We start from the raw sequence: 20,247 nt of genomic DNA on the forward strand, positions 1-20,247 counted from the left end.
AGACTGGATATCCAAGTGCAAAGGTTGAAGCTGTACCTTTATCTTACACCAGATACAAAATTTAACTCAAAATTGGTCAAAGATCTAAATGCAAGACCTTAAACTATAAACTCCCAAGAAGAAACACAGGGAAAAACCTTCGTAACATTAGATTTGGTAATGTATATTTGTACATGATACAAAAAAGCACATGCAACAAAAGCAAAAATAGGGACCAGTGTTGTGGCATAACGTGTTAAGTCGCTGCCTGTGACACTAGCATCTCATACGGGCTCTGGTTCGTGTCCCTGCTGCTCCACTTCCAATCTAGCTCCCTGCTAATGTAACTAGGAAAGCAGCTGCTTGGGCCCCTGCACCCACTTAGGGGATCCAAATGAAACTGATCGAACAAAGAAAACAGAACAGTGGGTTTCCAGGGGCTTGGCAGAACAGGAAATGGAGAGTCTTTTGATGGGTACAGGGTTTTGCAATATGAAGAGGTTCTGGAGACCCAATGCACAAGAATGTGAAGTTTATTAACACCAGAACTCCAGAGTTACACCTTAAAAAGATAGATATAGTCAATTTTATATTCTTTTTTTAGCCACAATTTTTTAAAATTGAAAAGCTTAAAAAAGATAATGAAGGCTTATAAAAGTAAATTTTATGTCTTTTGAATAAAAGACTGATGATAGCTTAAAAAAAAAAGTCTGCTCCTGACACACCCATCCACAAGGTGAAACAGCAATTAGGCAATTGCAGTAAACGTTGTCACTGGCAAAGGCCAGACTGGGAACCAGCAGCAGCAACTGACGCACAGCTGTCCTGATACAGTCCTGGGTAGGTTTTGGGAGAGCCCTTTTCTGGAAAGGGGTTTTATTCTGCTCTGGGTGGGGGGGAGCTTCCTTTCCCAGAGCCCCTGGGCCCCCTCTGGGGGACTCTTGCTTCACCATTTCTTCGCCTTGGCTGCCCTGGAAGTGGAATTGTGGACTTGCTGTCCCTGGCCTCCCTCATCACCACCTCTGGCTTATGGGAGATTCGGAAGTTGTTTTATAGCCAGAATGACCAAAGCCTTTCTCTTGGCTTCTGACTTTCTTGGCAGCATAGCTCCCTCAGAAGCTAGTCGTATTTTCCTGGTCTACCAGTAATGCTATGTCAAAACCCTCCCTAAATGTAGCTCCTGACTAATTTCTCTGCCTCTTCTACATTTGACTCACAGCTGGCTCTGAGACAGAGGCTCTCTGGCTTCAGTGGTTTGAATGCCATGTTTTTTACCTGTCCACCTAAAATGTTTTATGGATACTCTATCATTCAAAGCCTTTAAAAAATTCCTTGGGATGATAAAACATCTGACATTTTGTACTCCATAAGGTCCTAAATTTCTGGACTCTTTCATTCCTGATTCCAAATTGGCCAAGTCTAGGTCACAGCAAAAGACACCATGAAAACCCAAGCCAGAGACTGCAGGACTGGCTGTGAACTCCAATAAGATGAACATGAGAGAAACACGGAGCACAGGGTCCCAAATTCATCTGTGTACCAGGATCTTCTGGGGATCTCATACAAGACACCATTGGGAAGGGGACCTTCCCCCATTCTAATATCCTACATTAGAATTGCTGGGATGTGTTGTTGTTCTAGTACTGTTGGTTGAACTCAGTAATTAACACACAATTATTCTTAGGTGTTTAAATTTAACTGAAAAGAGATCCCTGTTAAATCTAAGAGTGGAAAAAGAGAGGGAGGAGAGGAACAATTTGGAACATGCTCAATCGGACTGGCCGCAAATGGTGGAGTTGGAAATGTGCCAGGGGATTCCAACACAATCCCATCAGGATGGCATGTACCAATGCCATCGCACTAGTCCAAGTGATCAATTTCAGCTCACAATTGATAGCTCTGATAGGTCTAAGAGTCAAAGAGATCACACAAACAAGACAAGTATCTGCTAATACTAACTGATAGAATCAAAAAGGGAGAGAAAGATCCAACATGGGAAGTGGGATACGCAGCAGACTCATAGGATGGCAGATGTCCTAAACAACACTCCGGCCTCAGAATCAGCCCTCAAGGCATTCAGATCTGGCTGAAGAGCCCATGAGAGTATAGCAGGCATGGAAAGCCAAGATATCATGGAAAAAAAAAAGACCTAAGTGAATGATCTCTGTGAGTGAGATCCCAGTGGAAAGAACGGGGCCATCAAAGAAGGAGGTACCCTTCTCCGAAGGGAGGCGAGAACCTCCACTTTGACTATGACCCTATCGGAATAAGATCAAAGTCAGCGAACCCTAAAGGCTTCCATAGCCCTGGCAACTCATGACTAGAGCCCAGGGAGATTACTGACGCCATGAACAGGAGTGTCAAATTGTTAAGTCAGCAACAGGAGTCACTGTGTACTTACACCCCATGCGGGATCTGTCCCTAATGTGTCGCCTAAAGCCAAGTGATGCTACGACTGGTTCTGAAACAGTATTTTTATACTTTGCGTTTCTGTGTGGGCGCAGACTGATGAGGTCTTTGCTAATTATATACTGAAGTGATCTTCTGTATATAAAGAGAATTGGAAATGAAAAAAAAAAACAACCTGGTGTTAAAATGGAAATGGCATAGAAAATTAATTATTTTGAAAAAAAAAATTATGTAGGACCTCTGTCTTTAATGTGCTGTACATTGCTATTTAATGCTATAATTAGTAATCCAATGGTAGTTTTTTCACTTGATGTTGCTATATGGGCAAAATGTTGAAATCTTTACCTAATATATACTAAACTGATCTTCTGTATACAAAGAGAATTGAAAATGAATCTTTACACGAATGGAAGGGGAAAGGGAGCGGGAGGGGGGAGGGTTGCAGGCGGGAGGGAAGTTATGGGAGGGGGGAAGCCATTGTAACCCATAAGCTATACTTTGGAAATTTATATTCATTAAATAAAAGTTTAATAAAAAAAAAAAAAAAAAGAATTGCTGGGATGTTCTGGTGTTTTGTAGGCACCTCTGGTGATTTTGATGCACAATGCAAGTCTGTAAGTTATGGAGCTGCAAATGAAAGGTGACTTGCACAGGATCATCAGAATTAAGTCACCAAACCAGCTCCAGATTTCAAAGGCAAGGCTGCAGTGCCCAGATAACTAACGTAAGACTTTGGCTTGTCTCTAGCTGTAGTCTGAATAATGCACCCTCCCAAAGATGTCCACATTGTACCACAGTCCCTGGAATGTGTGCATTTTACATAATGTGGCGAAAGGAATTTCGTAGATGTGATTTACTTAAAGATCTCCTGGTGGGGATGTTGTCATGGTGAGCTCAATAAAAATCAAAAAGGTTAAAATGAAGGCAAGAAGAACAGAGTAGGAAACAAGATATGGGTATAGAATCAGAAAGGAAGTAGGAAGGGGGGGGGGGGGAGAGAGTTTTCAAGATACAGGAAGGGACCCTGAGCTAAGGAATGCAAGGCAACTTTTATAAGTTGGAAAAGGCAAGAAAGGAATCATCCTGCAAACCTGCCTGAAGGAATGCAGCCTACTGACCTATTAGAGACTTCTCACCTCCGGAACTGTAAGATATTACTTCTGTGGTGTTTTAAGTCTCCAAGTTTACAGTCATTTGTTACAATAGCAATCAGAAACAAATACAAACTCAGCTATCTATCTAGAAGTGCGGTAATATCACAAACATGTAAAAATTTAGAAATGGCTTTGCCCTTGGGGAATGAGCAGAGATGGGAATAATTCTGTACACGACAGAAAAATTCTCGATTTCCTGGAACAGACTGTTGGCAGCAACAGGACATGGATGCATTACAGTTGGCGTTGCCTCCTAAAACATAGTGTGAGCATTGCCAGTGCTTTATGCTGGCTTTCATGATGTGAGAAGTAAGGAATCCCATGCTTGGCTGGAATAAAAGATGGATTCAAGATTTCCTGAAAAGAATACAGAGGGCCTGGAAGGTGCACATGAGTGGATGATTTGGGGTTGAACACATGGATGCCCCCTCTCCTTGCTTCTCTTCCTCCAGAGCCTCTGCTTAAAATCTGCCTGGCATCGGAGGACTTGTTGTGTAGCAGTTCTCATCAGTTTTCACTTAACTCCTCCTCTGCCTCTTGGCACCCACGACAATTGGAGATTTCTTTCCTCACTGGTGGTCAGACCTGAGGAAGGAGGGCTGATGGATCTGCAATGAAGGTCAGTGAGTCCCATGAACAGGTGTCAATAAACCATTGGCTGACAGATGTATCAGGACATCTGGGGCTTTGGCAGAACCCCTTGAACTGAATCAGAACCCTGGACTGGCTCAAGAATGGAGGAGCTGTGGCCCCTGTCTTCTTCTCCAACTCCAGCTGGTAGAAATGGGAGTTCTCCAAGAGACATGCTTCCACATCTGGAAGGGGAACCAGGTTCTGCTGTGTTCCTGTTTGTGACACATTATCATCCGCATGTTACTGATGGAGACTCAGAGAGTGTGGTAGAGAGTGGGTGCTGGTTCTGGGGTTAGAATCCAAGTCAGAGTCCTCTCCAGCATCTTTTGCTGAGAAGGCACTGCCTGGGGTGAGTGCCCAGGTGGGCCAAATGCCTCACCAGTGGGTCAAATGCCATGCCAGGGAAAACAGGCCTTATGTTGACATAGAGGATGATCCCCAGCTCCTGGGACTTGGGGGAGGGGGGTAGCAATAGAGGGAAATGCATTCTGGTTTCAGGGAAGCTGTCCCCCTAGAGTGTGGGCTGAAGAAGAGGCTTCTATATCTTAAGGTCCTGCTCCTCTGCCTGCCACACTCAGCATTTCTCCCTGCCCAGCTCATTCTTCTCAAGTGTTGTCTCTTTGACTCCATATGCATGCCCTCGCCTTCTCCTGCCTGGATCACAGCAGTCATCTCTCACCTGTCTCCACTTCTCCATGTCTGCATGAAGCCAGGAGTTTACATTCCCTGAACCTCACCACTGGGCTCCTGTACATGGCACATCTTGGCTCATTGGACCAAAGATTTTCAGCATTTCTCTGGGACCTACACAGTTGAGTACTAACTTTTAGTCTTAAAGTTCAAAACCCTTTACTCAACCTTCTCTTCTAAAATTCCCACCACATCACATAGATTTGGATCCCAATGCCCAAGAGGCTTTCTCCCTCTTTCTTGTACACATTTTTTTCTTTTCTACTTCCAGGTATTTTCCCACACATCTCTCTCCGTTTCTCAATGACCCTGCATTTTTTAAAAAAATCTTTTACATTCATCAAGGGTAAATTTAAGTCTCTCCTTTCCTATGAAATCTTAATCTAGCTATCTTATTGATGCTTATTAAGTCCCTTCAACCCCCAATTCCCAAACACTCACAGTGTCTGTATTACTCCAGTTTAGAGGATTCATTGGAGGGAGGGTACAGATTGGAATTGGGCAGCCCAGTTAAAGGTCAGTTGAGAAGATTATAAAAGGGTTGTGGGTAGGGGTCATGGACTGTGAGTAAAAGAATGGGAGTAAGGCTGTTGCTAAGCAACTGAGTAGGGCCATTTGGATTAGAACAGAGAGTGGACACTGGACTGATTGTGCCGAAATGCCCAATGGGGCCCTGCCTTAAAAGTTCTTCTGTAGACATCAGCTGAGACTGCCCAGTGAAGACCAGGGCCAATCTACACTCCAAAACATTCTTCCAAAACATGAGCCCCACCCTCTGAAATCATACTCATCCCTCATCACCAAGCCCATACTCCCAGCTTTGTCATTTCTCTCAAGAAAATAACCAAAAGTCAGGTTTTGTACAAAAATATATATTTTGTTCAATAGTTATATAATAATCATTTCCACAATAATACTTTTAGCAATATCTTAGGGTTTAAAACAAAATATGCATGCACTCATGATCCTTGCAAGAACCCTCAAAATATTCCAGGTATAGAACTGAGGTTCACAGAGAAAAAGCACATATGCCCAAATTTCCATTCTAACAAAAACATTAGTATTCATGGAAGATAAAATTAAAACATCAATAACTTAAATAAGATTAACATTACTTAAGGCCTTGTGTTTCATATATCAATAAAGTTCAGACTCTTTGCATTTATAATGAAGTAGTAGTAGAGGGTATCCAGGTGGAAGATAAATTAGCTGTGTGTTCTTGGGTTGTGGAGTAAGAGGTCAAAGTCTTTGGTGTCTGCATTTCCTTGTCCAGGTTGGCAATGGCATCCTGGACCCACTTCTGCTTGGGGTCAGCACAGATCCCCTTGGTCAGTTTGGTCATTAAGCTGTGGGGAGAGAGAGGGCACAGTTAGATGAAGTGTCTGGCAGTCACAGCCTAGGGGTATAGCCCTTCTTGCAACAAGGGGTTGCCATGGGAGCTGGAAGAAAAGCAGGTGGAAGGAGGGAACGCAGAGCCAGCTGCTTCTCCAGGGGTCCCAGGTGAAGCCATCCTGACTTCAGACTAAAGATGGAGATGATCTAAGTACTAACGGAGAGTGGCATTGGGAGTGGCTTTTTCCCTCTTAGCCCCAGTTTTCTCTATTGGATTAGTTGGTGTAATTCTCTAAGTTTGTAAGGATTGTGCTTTGGTTCCCCAAGAACTCTGGGCCAGGGAGGGCTGGTGTGCTCAACTCACATCACAGCTTCTTTGGGACACTTGGTGCTGTTGACTCTTCTATAGCTCATTAGCCTCTTCACTGAGATTTTCTTGTTGGTGAATGTATAGCAGCAGGTGACTGGGGAATTCACGGCATCTGGGAAATCAACCACAAAGAGAGATATTTCTTAATCAGAGCAGAAACGTGTTGAGAGAAGAGAGCAAAGGGGAGGCAGGAGGACAGGCAGGATCTGTTAAATCCAATTTCAGAGCCAGAGTGTGATCTTTGACACATTGACTTGGTTTTCCGGGCTTTAAAACAGATGTGCAAAGTTGATAATGGACAGAGAGAAGGGGAGCTGTTAAAGTGAGGTAACTATTAGGAGGAGCTAGTAAGCCAATGATCAAGGCCAGGGAAAAGCAGCTGGGGACTCCAGCTACGGACCTTCTTTCAGGTCCCCCAAATCTGTGTATGGTCGTGAGCATCCCTGAGGTCCACTGCATCTGCAGAGCTGCTTGTCTGGAAGCTGGGCTGAATGAAGCACTGGCCACTCTGAGCCTCCTCCTTTCCCCTCCTGCATATCTGGAGGTGCCCTGCACATCCACCATCTAAGGCTCCCTCTTAGATCACCAAACACTGGAGACCTGGAAATAGGGTCCCCAGCTGGGACTGGAGCTCAGGCTCTGCCCAGGAGAAGCTGTGTGACTGGGTCCCTCTTTGTATTTCTCTAAGCTGCCTTAGCTCCCACAACCAGCTGTGTAAGTAAGACTGTGGGGCCCCTCCCATTGTGATGGTCCCTGGTCCCTGATCACCTGGGGACGAGCTGATCTGTGCTTCCAGGGGAGGAGATAGGGACTTACCTGGCTGGGCAAGCACATGGGAGCTGAAGGCGACCGCTATGAGCAGCAGGCACAGAAGCATTGCAGAGACCTTCATGCTGGAGGGTGAGGGCCGAGCGTCAGTGGGAGACGGCAGCTTCTGAGTTGGTCTCAGCTTCTCTGTGCTTCTGGAGGCTTTGTCTCCGCCTTTTATAGGAAGCCAGGACAGTTGAGCTAGGCGGGAGGGCTTGGCCCATGGCAGTGCCCTTCCTCAAGGAATGATGTAACAGAGTCTGGAGTTTGCTGAGTTAAGTGGAGTGTTCTGGGCTGTTTCCAGGAAGTAGGAGAAGGAAGCTGTAGACTGGACACTTTATCCTTCTGCCGCTGAGACTAAACCATGCGGGGGCAGGATGGGCGCCACCAAGCCTTGAGTGACCACAGATGTGAGTGATTCTTAAGAATTCCACTTTCTCCGAAGTGAAACTTCTGCAGAGAAGGAAGGAAACAAGGCAGGAAATTGAGACTGTAAGAGAGATGACCATGTATTCTGGCCTGTGGTCCAGGCCTCTGGCCAACCTCAGGCCACAGGCCAAGGGGCCTTTGGGGATGGAAGCTTTGGCGGGTTCCCCAACCACCAGCTGCCCTTGCTCTATAGATGTAGGATCGCGGCACAGTGGAAGCCCGGCAGAACTGTAGGATTTTTATAAACATTGCCTTGCAGTCTGAGAGCTGTGGGATTTCATTCTTGGAAGAAACCAGACGGATCATATAGCACCACAGGACAAATTCCCATATGATACTCAGTGCCAGGAATGTTCTAAACCCTTTAGAGATGTTCTGTCTTTAAATTCCCCATCATCATATAGTAGGCATCGTTAAATCCCATTTTATAGATCAGGCAGCAGAGGCACAGAGGGTAATGCATCCAGATCAGGGTCCCCTCTGTTGCAACGTGCTTCAGGAAGGAAACATGCACGAGCCCTCCAACTGGCTGCCAAGCTCCCCTCTCTGCTGAGCATCTTCCAAACTAGCAGACAGCTAATGAGCGAGAGAGGGGTGGGGGGGTGGGGGTGGAAGGGTGAGTGGTTGGAAGAGGGTGGCTATAGAAACATTCCTTGTGGCGGATTCACGGTGAATGTGGAGCCTGCGGTTGGCCCAGCAGGCAGCAGGGCCAAGATGTGCGTGTCTGTGTCAGTGGCCGTTCTCCCAGCTGCTTTCTGCATTTCCAGGCAGCATAAGAGAGCAGAGCAAGAGTATTTCGGGAACGGGAATGTCTGGCTTCAGTCTGTAGTTCTGCCTCTGATATCCTCATAACTAAAAGATCTTAGAAGTCATTTTGGTGAAATCCTGCTTGCATAAATATGATGGGATTCCACAAGGGATGTCAGTGGCTAATCAGAGCACACCATTCAGGTCTCTTGTACAGTCTGCTGGTCATCTTTCTGAGCCTCATGGTGCCCTTGCCCAGCAGGCATGGCATGGAAGGACCTGGTAACTGACTCTACTTCCATGAAGAGTCACTGAGACAAGGTCTACAAATGCTTAGAGCTTCTGGGAAGAAAATACTTGCCAATGTTTATGTTTGTATTAAGAAATATCTCTTGCGAGCAGATGGCTGTGTCTGGTTCCCAGGCAGTGGCCAGTGATGGAGTTACTGAGGGATCCAGGAACCAGGTGTTGTGCTAATGTGCATCCTAGCACTGGCTCACCAGTCCTGCCAACCACCTGCCTTTCCTTAGGTTCAGACTGAAGTTGAGTCGCCTGTCTGGGATCACACAGGTCATAGCAGCTGCAGCTGAGATTCTCCCCCACGACCCCTGCCGGGACACTCTGACTCCACAATCCCTCTTCCCAGGCACCACACTTGGTGTCTCATGATGGCTACTAATTTCCCAGAGAATCCTAAAGCAGAAGTTTGCTGGGGAGACCACTGCAGATTCTGGGTAGAATCATGAAAATGCAGAATGAAGAGTGAATGCATCAACACGTGCACTCTTGGCTTGCACCTCTCTCAGAGCCTTACTTTCGATCGGTCTGACTCTCACTGGTTGTCCCTTTCCTCCCCTACTGGAGGTGAGACCTCCCTGTGTGTGGCTCAGTAATATGCCCATGGCTTAATCCATTCTTATCAAATGAATAACATATTTCCAGGATTGAAGACTGTGCAACTTCACACAGTCATTGCTTTCCAGAGCACTTCATTTTAACTTCCAAGAAGTTAGCCCTCCCACTGACAACACCCTCGCTCATCTACTGGGAAACCCTTTTGAGGGACTCAGAGGCCTGCCTCCCACTTTCCTGTGGGATCCCACCTTTCCTGGGGTCTTCTCTAGGTTAGCAACTTGCATGATGCCAAGATTTTAGACTACTCTGTTTCCACTGCACATTGCTATCACTCCTAGGACCAAAGGGCCTTGGGAGATTGTATGCTACAACCTCCTCTTCCTATGTGAGGAGCACACCTGTTCCAGAGAAGGAAGCCAACCAGCTGTGGTCCAAGAGAGAAGCCTCCTCACTCTACTGAGAGTTTGGACAGACTTCTGAGCATCAGCAGCTATGTCTCTGCTTCAGGGAGGGGGTTTGCCTGAAGCATTTTTAGAAAGTGACTTGGCTATGCCAAGTTATCAGACAAGATGCACACGGAAGACGAAAGGGTGTGAATCAGGAAAGAAAGTTCTGGAAAGTGATAGTGTCTCCCTCCCACCCACCCCTGCTCTGTCAAGAGGAGATGCTCTTGGCAGCTGAAAGAGCAGTCACGGGGTGGAGGCTGGGGGCTGTGTGTGGAAATTCCCACTCTGAGGCAGCTTTGGAAGTTCCCAGATCCCCTGGAAGACCGTGTGCTTGACTGGAGCCTGCATTCCAGATGCTGGGCCTGCAGCCAGGGAGCTGTCACGTGGTGCTCTGCTGGGAACATCTGAGCGTAAGCCTGGGTCAAGCGCCTGCTTGGAGGTGCACAAGAGAAAGGCCTGGGGATGGTGGGGGAGGGAGAAGTGAGGACTGTGTTTTTGTGCCCCCTAGAATCCTCAGTGCCTATGGGGCTCCCTCCCCACTAGCTCACAGATGAGGAATGGAAAATTCTCCTGGTGAATAATCCTTCCTTCCTTCCTCCTGCTGGATGGACATCTGGCCTGAATCCTCCACGTGTGGTTTGGTCATCGCCACAGACTCCCACTCAGTCTTGGGGTGAAGAAAAGGAGAAATGAAAGTGAACTTTCCAGAAAGGTGAGAGGCCAGTGCTTGCTCCCTTGCTTGGGCCTCTTCTCAAGTTCACTCTGGCCCTTCCCTGCTCTGCACCTCCCCAGCTGGCTCAGGGCCCCTACCTATGTAGCTCAGCATTTCCAATGAGAGGCACAGTTGGTTCTGCACCTGCTACACCCTTCTAGACCCTTCTCTGGGGCCTCCCCTCCAGCTTCTCTCTTCCACTCCCCTCCTGGTTGTCTCTTGGCTCCAGGTGGAGCAGAACCACTTTTGGTGGGGCTTCTACTTTGTCATTTCCTTTCAAGGACCATGGTCCTTTTCTGTGTTTTCACAGAACATCACATATGACATCATCCTTGGACATCACCCACCTGTTTCTCTGAAGGCCAAGAACAAGCCAGGACCAAGGTGACACTGAAGACTAGTAGCAGTGATTGTGCAGGTTTGTTCCTTTCTAGGCTCTTAGTGTGGTGCCCTTTCTCAGGATTTGCATAACCTCTTGGCCGTAACATTCCTATAGTCAGCATCTGCCCTATGCAGAGAACCAGGTGGAGGCTGTTGTAGAGAGATAAGTGAGTCAGATGTAAAGCTCGCTTTCCAGAAGAGACACGGAAGAAGAAGCCTGGGGGAGCAGGGCTGAGCTTAGGAAGAGGGCCGAGCAGAGCTCAGCCCAGGCTCCCAGCATCTCAGCATCTCCTGTGATCTGGGATGGATCTGCTCCACGTCTATTTGTGTGAGAAGCCAAGGGTGCACCTGCGCATGGGAGGAAGAGGTAAGGGCCATAGCAGATGGGAATATTCATGGGCAATGGCCTGGGTTGGTTGAGGGGAGGGATCATGCCTGAGCCCAGCAGGGGGCTTGTCACTTAGATCATCTTCTGGGCAAATCCTCCTGGGTCAGCACTTGAGCTCTAGGGGGAGGGTGCTGCCTTGAGTGAGGAGAAGAGCCAAGTCAAGAGTTAGGTTGATAACGGTGTGAGCCACTCAGCAGTACCCTTGGGTTGCACAACTGGGGGATAGCTTCTTTCTTCATGTGGGTCTTGCATTACATAAGGTAGCTTGAGCTATGTGACCAGGAGTGTTTGAGGGAGAGGTAAGGGACAGGTGAGCATCCCTGTGAAGGTGTTGAACTCAGGGCCGGATGTGGTGAGGACTCTTCGGGAAGCAGAGATGGTGAAGATCAGGTGCAGCGGAGACAGAAGCAGCCTTGACAGCCTTTTGTTGAAGCCTTTGTCCCTGGTGCTGGGGTCACCTGAGGGGAACTCAAGGGACACACAGAATGACTGCATCAACCAGAGAGACATGGGGCCATGAGGGTGCCCCCCAGGGGCCCAGAGAAGGCTGCTGGTGGTACATTTGGGAAGGGTTGGACAGGTTTTGAACCTTGGAGGATTATTGGGTGGAGGAGGGCTCACATTTTAGAACAAATTAAAAAGAAATACTGTAAATTTTAATGCCCTTGCACATTCCCTTAGGAACTTGCTAAAGTATAGACTGCAATTCTGTAAGTTTGGGTGGTGCTGACCGGCTCCCAGATGGGTGATGCTGAAGATGCTGGTGCCTGGCTCTATTAGAACCACCTTAAGAGGGCTGAGGATGGGAAATGCTGGTCAAGTGTGGGGAACAGTGAGCAATTCATTTTGCCTACACCAAGGCTCTTGGCTGTGGTTGCTACATAGGCTTCAAGAACCAACCTTAGTCATCTTCCATGTTCATGGAAAAAATCCCTGTCTTCTTAGCTTAGCAAAAGCAACCATGATCTCCAAATACTTAAGTTCCACTGAACCTATCAGAAGCAGAGTTATGGTGCAGGCTTGTTGTCTAGCATTTAAGACACTGGCTAAGATGCAGTATCCCACATTGGAGCATAACATTTCAATTCCTGGCTCTAGATTCTGATTTCAGCTTCCTGCTGGTGCACACCCTGGGAGGCAGCAGTGATGGTTCAAATGATTGGTTTATGCCACTCATTTGGGAGACTTGGATTGAGTTCTCAGCTATGTTGCAGACATCTGGGGAAGTGTATCAGCAGATGGGGACACTGTTCTCTCTCTCTCTCTCTCTCTCTCTCTCTCTCTCTCTCTGCTCTCAAATAAAAACAATTTAATAAAGTATAGAGTTCTGAGTTTCACCCCTGACTGGTTGAATCACACTCTACATTTTTTCTAAGCTCTCCCCAACCCTCAGATGATTGCCAGTCTGTATTCAGGAACTCAGAGCTAGGGCCGGCACCGTGGCTCACTAGGCTAATCCTCCACCTGCGGCGCCGGCACCCCAGGTTCTAGTCCCAGTTGGGGCGCCAGGTACTAGTCCTGGTTGCTCCTCTTCCAGTCTAGCTCTCTGTTGTGGCCTGGGAAGGCAGTGGAGGATGGCCCAAGTGCTTGGGTCCCTGCACTTGCATGGGAGACTGGGAGGAAGCACCTGGCTCCTGGCTTTGGATCGGCGCAGTGCTGGCTGTGGCGGTCATTAGGGGAGTGAACCAATGGAAGGAAGACCTTTCTCTCTGTCTCTATCACTGTCTATAACTCTACCTGTCAAATAAAAAAAGGAACTCAGATAAAGTACAAGGTGCCTGAAGCCAAGGCTGTGCAGGCTGGGCAGAATGGCACCGATAGGAGTGAGCCACAGACAGAAAGTAGGAAAGAGACAGGAGGAGAGGGAGGAGTATGAGGAGGTGACTGGGATACCAGAAAGAGCCCCAGGTAGTGTCAGAACACTCGGGCCAGAGACCTGGCCCTGCCTCTGGGTAGCTGTGCAGCCTAGACCAAGTCTCTGGACTTCTCTGGGCATTTTCTGTACAAGGTGATTAGTAAGGCAGCAGTTTCTAATATTGTCATGAGACTTGTGTGAAGAAATGCTTGTGACAGAGTGCTTTGTAAGCACTGGGTAAAGAGCTGCGTCAGACTGAGGGCTGGTGAGCTGCAGGCTCGGAGGAAGGCTTGGGCACATGGCCGGCTCCAGATAGCGCATCAGTGTATTGCTGGCATCCCAGGCAAGCCTGCGTTCTTAGTTGTTGCTGTGAACATATACTGGTCCCCTTTATCATATAAGGCAGTTTTATTGTACAAAGCATTTCCAAAGCTCTTCTTCCCTATTTTCCCATCTGCCTATAACAGAAGGCTTTGAGGGTCAGAGAGGGCTACCCCACAGTCAAGTCCTAGCACCTCACAGAGTGGCAGCTCTCACAGGAAGTTTGCCTCCTGCTGGGCCTTGTCTTCCTGCTCATCTCCTGAGGTTCACCTCCTGTCACTCTCAGCCTCATTCTCCATTTCTCGAACTCCCGTCCTCTACCCTACAGCATGGCCTTTGCCCACTCTGGATCCCAGCACGGCTGCAGTATTTTTCCTGTAGCAGAGTCTCAATAATTATTGCTTGAATCAATTATTGACAGTCCGGGAATCTCAAATCATTTTTCCAGATACCTAACTTGTAGGATGATTTAATATCAGGGAAACTGGTGAAGAAGCAAGACTTTTTTTTTTTTTTTTGGACAGGCAGAGTGGACAGTGAGAGAGAGAGACAGAGAGAAAGGTCTTCTTTTTTGCCGTTGGTTCACCCTCCAATGGCCGCCACGGCCAGCGCGCTGCAACCAGCGCACCATGCTGATACGATGGTAGGAGCCAGGTGCTTATCCTGGTCTCCCATGGGGTGCAGAGCCCAAAGACTTGGGCCATCCTCCACTGCACTCCTGGCCACAGCAGAGAGCTGGCCTGGAAGAGGGGCAACCGGGACAGAATCAGTGCCCCAACCAGGACTAGAACCCGGTGTGCCAGCGCTGCAAGGCGGAGGATTAGCCTATTGAGCCGCGGCGCCGGCCAAGAAGCAAGACATTTTGGTTTTCTGCATTCCCTGCTTCTTCACTTTGAGGAAGAGCCAGTGGCAGGGCTGTGGGGAGCCACAGGCAGGGAGAATGATTTCCAAGGGCTGCACAGTTCCTTCTCTGAGCTTGATCTGTTTCTCTCTGGTGCTTGCAAAATACCTCATGCTGAAAAAGGGAAACTTCCGCTGTCCCAAAGCCGCTGCTTTGTTCGTGGTTGCAGCTGGGCCATTGGTGGAACCCCGCATTGCAGAGCCCTGGCTCCTTCCACAAGCTCTTCTTGTCTTTCCTGTAAGACATCTGGAGAGAGAATCTGAATGAAAATGAAACTTGTATTTGTCCAAGTGGGGAGGAGAGTCAGGGGACTTGATTTGCCAAAGTGTACACATCTCTTTGCCTTAAATGCAAAGATGTAAAAACAAAACACTACCAAATAATTCAACTCTATAACTCACTTACTACTCAGAGGGAATGAGAGAAATGGTCCTCTTTCTGTTTGGGTGGCCTGAGGTGCAAGGCACAAGGGAGGAAAGAGACCGTTGGCTGTCTAGTTCATTGCTAGCATTAGCCCCCAGCAATAAGGGCTTAACAGATACATGAAAAATGAATGCATGAGGGACAAATCAGAGCTGGAAGTGTTACAGAAATCCCACAGTGAGGAGAATCCCTGTACTGCTTAATTTGAAGTAGAGAAACACAATTGTCCAGGATTATAGAGTGTCTACCAAAGCTGGGGGCAGACAAGGTGTGTGTGTGTGCACGTGCACATGCTTGTGTGTGCATATATGCACCTGATGATATGGATCTTAACATTTTCCAGTAAGACTACCAGCTACGTTTTTCTCTATGCTTTTCTCTTTGTTTAGAGAAATCTTGAAGTACAAGTAGACACTCAATATGACAGAGGCAAAGAATGGAAAAGAGCTTGGCTTGCCCATAGACAAGGAAGCTGGGAAGCAAAGGGCTAGGGGTTAAATCCAAGTATTCTCATTCCAAGGCCAGTCTTCTCTGTGCCCTACCAGGCTGCTATGGGAGTGCTTCTTCCTTGAAATTCAGTCTTTTCTTTCTACTTGTTGTTCTCTGCTACCTTTATCTTGAGGTTCAACAACACCTCTACCCAGCCTATAAATGGAAGGCTTGGTAAAGACGTGGAAGGTTAAGCAAAGGGAAGGTTGAGGGGAATGTAAGTTTCCCCACTTCCTCAAAGTCCCTTAAAATGAATCAGTCATCACCTTATTTCAGCCCTTTCACCATGGCCCCTCTTTGGACTCTGTCATCCTCCTGGACTTCTCCATTTCATAGTACTTGACTTAGTCACCCATTTCTCTGACCACAGTCTTCCACTTCCTTGCTCTTCAGCAACTCTGTGGCTACTGCATCAGCTCCTCCAGTTCTCTCAGCCCCTACCTGACTTCTTTCCCCTGCAGCCCAGCCTGGGATAGACTGCTCTCCCACCAGCTTACAGTGCTCTCGTTTGTATGATTCTATATCCCCAGCTGCCAGTGCCCAAGCCCAGGTCACTGATGACCTGATCATCCTCTGTGTTATTATGTGACCACTGCTAGATGGCTGGGTTTTTCTGGGAGACCTTGCTGACCAAGATTCAGCTCAAGCTACAGACTCTTCCATGCCGCCTGTGATCCTGCAGCATCTCCCTAGTTTGTGTCACCCATGTGCCACAGCAGCACTGCAAACCTTCACCATCCCCTTCATACCCTGTGCTCCAGTCCCAGGCTTCATCACTCCCAGGAGACAACATACTATGCCCGAAACAAAGCTTAATTCCATCTTCTCATTGTTACATTTCTTCCTCCTGTCCCTAGAAAGCTGGTCACTCTTGTTGAAGGTCACGTCTTCTGAATCTTGGATTCCCTACCACTTCTTCTGGAAATGAGTGCTCTCTGTTGGCTACCTGCCTTTTCTATCTCCCTCTTCTCACTCCTTCCTTCCCTTCTTCCAGCCCACGTGCCCACGTCTTCTTCATTGTAAAAAGGGATGCATCTTCCTTAACTCTATCATCCCTCAAGCTTCTGCCTTCTCTTTCTTTCCATGGGAAACGTATTTGAATGATTGATTCCCATAGGTGATCTCTGTCCTCTCACCTCCAATTAATTTCTTGAGTCATCACCATGTGTCCTCCACATCCGGGTTTCAACTGAAATTCTTATGGTCTCACCAATGACGTCTCATTGCCCAGTAGGAAGACCTCTCCAGAGCTGTGAGCCAATGTGAAATCAGTGCCATGTGAACATTTTCTATCTTCCTCTGTGTCTGGGCTTCTCTCTCCTCAGAGGATCCATGCCTCTCCTTTCTGTGTGATATTCAGATTTTTCTTCTCTGTTCATCCTTTTTTTAATTAAAGATTTACTTACTTATTTGAAAGTCAGAGTTACACAGAGTTAGGAGAGAGAGAGAGAGAAAGAGAGAGAGAGAGAGAGAGAGAGAGAGAGAGAGAGAGAGAGAGAGGTCTTCCATCCGCTGGTTCACTCCCCAGTTGGCTGCAATGACTGGAACTGTGCCATTCCGAAGCCAGGAACCAGAAGTTTTTTCCAGGTCTCCCATGTGGGTTCAGGGGCCCAAGGACTTGGGCCATCTTCCACTGCTTTCCCAGGCCATAGCAGAGAGCTGGATCTGGAGTGGAACAGCAGGGATTAGAACCAGCGCCCATATGGGATGCCAGCGCTTCAGGCCAGGTTGTTAACCTGCTGCGCCACAGCGCCAGCCCCTTCTCTGTTCATCCTTAAATGCTGGTCATCTCCAGGAAGCCACATTTTCATTCTCACTCTTCACAGGAGTTGGCAAGCTCTTGGCCCCTCCCCAGTTCTGGCCTGCAGGCATGTGCTGTTCCAAATAGAATCAACTGGAATTACTTAAAATTAGGAGATTGTTGATTTTAAAATCTAGGTTTCTGGTTTGCTTGGATAGACTCATATTTAACAATGCTGAGCCCAGATTCCTTCATAGCAACAGCGCATGCAAACAGAGTGGTAACTGTCCCTCTCCACAGGTCCCCAGAGACTCCCCTTCCCACTCCCAATGTCTCTGTGATCTCACACTTGGTCATCTGTTGTAGTTGAGTGTAAAGCCATTTCTCTGTAACTTCCACATTTAAGGCTCTTGTAATGCAAGGAGATGATCTTTGCATGAGCTCTAGACATTTCAATCAGCCTGCCAGGCATTTCCCCTTGGATGTCACTCAACGTCAAGGAGTTCATCCTTTCTTCTTTGCATCTCTTCTTTCCCTTCCCCTCTCTTCTTTCTTTTTTAAGCACAATGTAATAAGGCTACATGGCAGATATAACATTTCTGCTTTAGAAGGCCTTGGGAAATCATTTTGGGTGAAGATATGGTGTGGGACTGCTGTTGAGGGTGTATTACACAGGAAATAACTCAGGTTTCCTTGTTCTGTGTATTCATTTGGGATGACTTGGGGTTGGAGAGCCTATGGAGAAATTTTTATTTGAGAGAGAGAGAGAGAGAGAGAGAGAGATCTCATCTGCCAATTCACTCCCCAAATGTTCACATTGGCCAGGGATTCTGATGCTAAGAGCTGGGAATTCACATCTCCCATCTGAGTGGCAGAAATGCAATCATTTGAGCCATCACCATTGCCCCCCAGTATATGCACTGGCAGGAAGCTGGAATTGGGGGCAGGAAGAAGGTAGGTATGGAGACCAGGAACTCTGACAGAGGACATGGACATCCTAACCAGTAGCTTAATTGGTAGGTCTAACACTCTTCCACAGAGAAAGTTTGAGGAGGGGTCTTAAAGTCCTCAAACCATCCTTTGACGCCATCATTGTGAGTGCCTACTGTGCCAGACACCATACTGGCTGAAAGGAAGGCAGATAAATATCACACATCATGCTATTCCCAGATCTGACTCCCCTACCATGTGTTCACATCCTATCTACCCAGATAGCCAAGGTAGAAAGCGTATGGCTGGTTTTGATTTGCCCCTCCACCTCCTCTCACATCTAATTAGTCACTCAGATCTGTCCACTCCACTTTTTGACACTTGAATGAGGTGCCGCTTGCACTGATTACCTCTTCGTTCCCAACGACCCTGCCTCTGTGCTCTATTAAGACAGTTCAACATCATTTCTTGCCAAGAGAAACTCCACCATGCAGTCTACCCTTTGTATTGATGGCAAATTTACCTTCCCAAGACCTCCAAGCTCATCTGCTCAAAATGCCCCAGGAGCACTCCATGTCTACCTGCTAGAGCCTTGTCAAGCATGCAGTGAAGGGGCCCAACCTCCCCAGGATTCCTTTCAGGCCACATCTCACCAACCACTCCTTTTGAATCCCCTGTGCTATAGCGACACCATGTTCCTCATCTTTTCTAGAACAGGGCCCTTCTGTGTACTCTTTCCCTTGCTTGCAAATGCAGCAGGGCTTTTTTTGAGAAGTCTTTTCAGACATACAAATTTTTGTGTGCCCTTAACACATTGCAATTTCCTTTGCATAACACTTTACTGTACACTACCTTTTACGGCTCATTTATGTGTATGTCTTCTCTACCATGTAGACTAGGATGCTTCCAAAGTTTCATGGGCAAATGGAGTTAGAAGATAAATGCAAATTTCCCAGGAACTTTAGGATAGACAGGGGCTATCTACTCATCTTTCAACCTATCCTAACATCTCAGCCAGGGCCTGATATTTATTTACCATTCATTTCATTTACCACTCATTCATTTAACAGGTAATAACAAAGTAGCTTCTCTGTGCTGGTCATGAACGCCATTCCTGGCACATTCTGCTGAATGAATGAATTGATGGGTTGGGGATGGTTAGACCTCACTAAATAAAAGATCAACAGCTGAAAATGGCTACTGTGCTTTCAGCGGCCCTGCATCACACTGGACATTGACCCAGCAGAGTTAGCCCTCCTGATGAATCACCATGTGACCTCAGCTGAGTGGCTGTCTTGGGCCTTCATGTGCAAAAGGGAAATGATAAAACTCTGATTCTCTTTAGAGCTCTGAGTATCATTTTTTCCATCCCCTTTTCACACTCAAGGCAGCTGTCAAGGAAGGAAATACCCCAGTTCTAGTGATTTCTTATTGGCATTAAACATGAGACTTTGTGCCCAGGACATGGTATTTAGCATCATTTTAATTTATACCCCTAACTACCCTGTATGATGAACATGACAGGGTCTATGGTGGCATTCCACAGAGAGGTCAAGGCCCCTGCCCACATCACAGTGCAGGAATGTGGTGGACAAGGATGGGAAGCCAGGTCTTCTGCATCCATGGCCAGCACATGTTGTACTCCCCAAGACTGCTTGGCCAGGCTTCTTGGTGAGAAAGTGGGTCTGAACACCCAGATTAGAAACATGGTGCAGTCCACAGTAGGGTCTGCTCTTGCATCTTGGCCAACAGCACATCCTCCGCTTCCTCATTTCTCGGATATGTTTTGCAATGTAATTTTTTTTTATCTTGGCATCTCTGGGCAAAACATCAAGACTCTAGTTCCTTTTTACGTCATTAGTTTCTACCGCCTATTTTTGATTAGTTATTTCTTCTAGTTCCCCATGTCTCTTTCTCTCACTTCATTTTCATCTCTTTGGAAATTGTCAGCAATGTGGCAGTTTCGGTGACATCAGACACTCCCTTTTGAGGGATGACACAGATTTTTTCCAGGCTAATACTAGTTTCTAGGCCTTCTAGGAAAATATTTCACTAAATCACCCTCTTTCTTCCAATTACTTGCATCTTATAAAATAAAAAGTTCTCCCACATTGCTGGGCCTGCTGGATTCCTAGCTGGGCTCTCAAGGAAATCCAGAGTTAACTCTGGCTCCGGACCTTCATCCTTTGCTTGTGGCCTTTTCTCCAAGTTGAACAGAGCTCAGCATTCCTAATATCCTATAAGATGAGAGATTG

At 47.2% G+C, this 20,247-nt stretch overlaps 1 protein-coding gene and 1 long non-coding RNA gene across 5 annotated transcripts in view; one reads left to right on the forward strand and one right to left on the reverse strand.

The window, feature by feature from the left end:
* Positions 1–5,731: 5,731 nt before the first annotated feature.
* LOC133776882 (C-C motif chemokine 2) lies at positions 5,732–7,536 on the reverse strand. Its single transcript, XM_062216170.1, has 3 exons — positions 7,384–7,536; positions 6,562–6,679; positions 5,732–6,211 (listed from the first exon to the last, which is right to left on the reverse strand). Exons 1-3 carry the CDS (start codon positions 7,457–7,459, stop codon positions 6,028–6,030), a joined length of 378 nt encoding a protein of 125 aa, XP_062072154.1. The 5' UTR covers positions 7,460–7,536; the 3' UTR covers positions 5,732–6,027.
* A 2,764-nt stretch (positions 7,537–10,300) lies between these two features.
* Positions 10,301–20,247, forward strand: part of LOC133776883 (uncharacterized) — a 28,587-nt gene continuing 18,640 nt past the window's right edge. For all 4 annotated transcript variants that reach the window (XR_009868457.1, XR_009868458.1, XR_009868456.1 and 1 more), the window contains exons 1-2: positions 10,301–10,563; positions 10,874–10,981. This is a non-coding gene — a long non-coding RNA (uncharacterized LOC133776883). The remainder of the gene's footprint in view (positions 10,564–10,873; positions 10,982–20,247) is intronic.

Source organism: Lepus europaeus, chromosome 18 (assembly GCF_033115175.1).
Source record: "Lepus europaeus isolate LE1 chromosome 18, mLepTim1.pri, whole genome shotgun sequence".
Taxonomy (NCBI): Eukaryota; Metazoa; Chordata; class Mammalia; order Lagomorpha; family Leporidae; genus Lepus; species Lepus europaeus.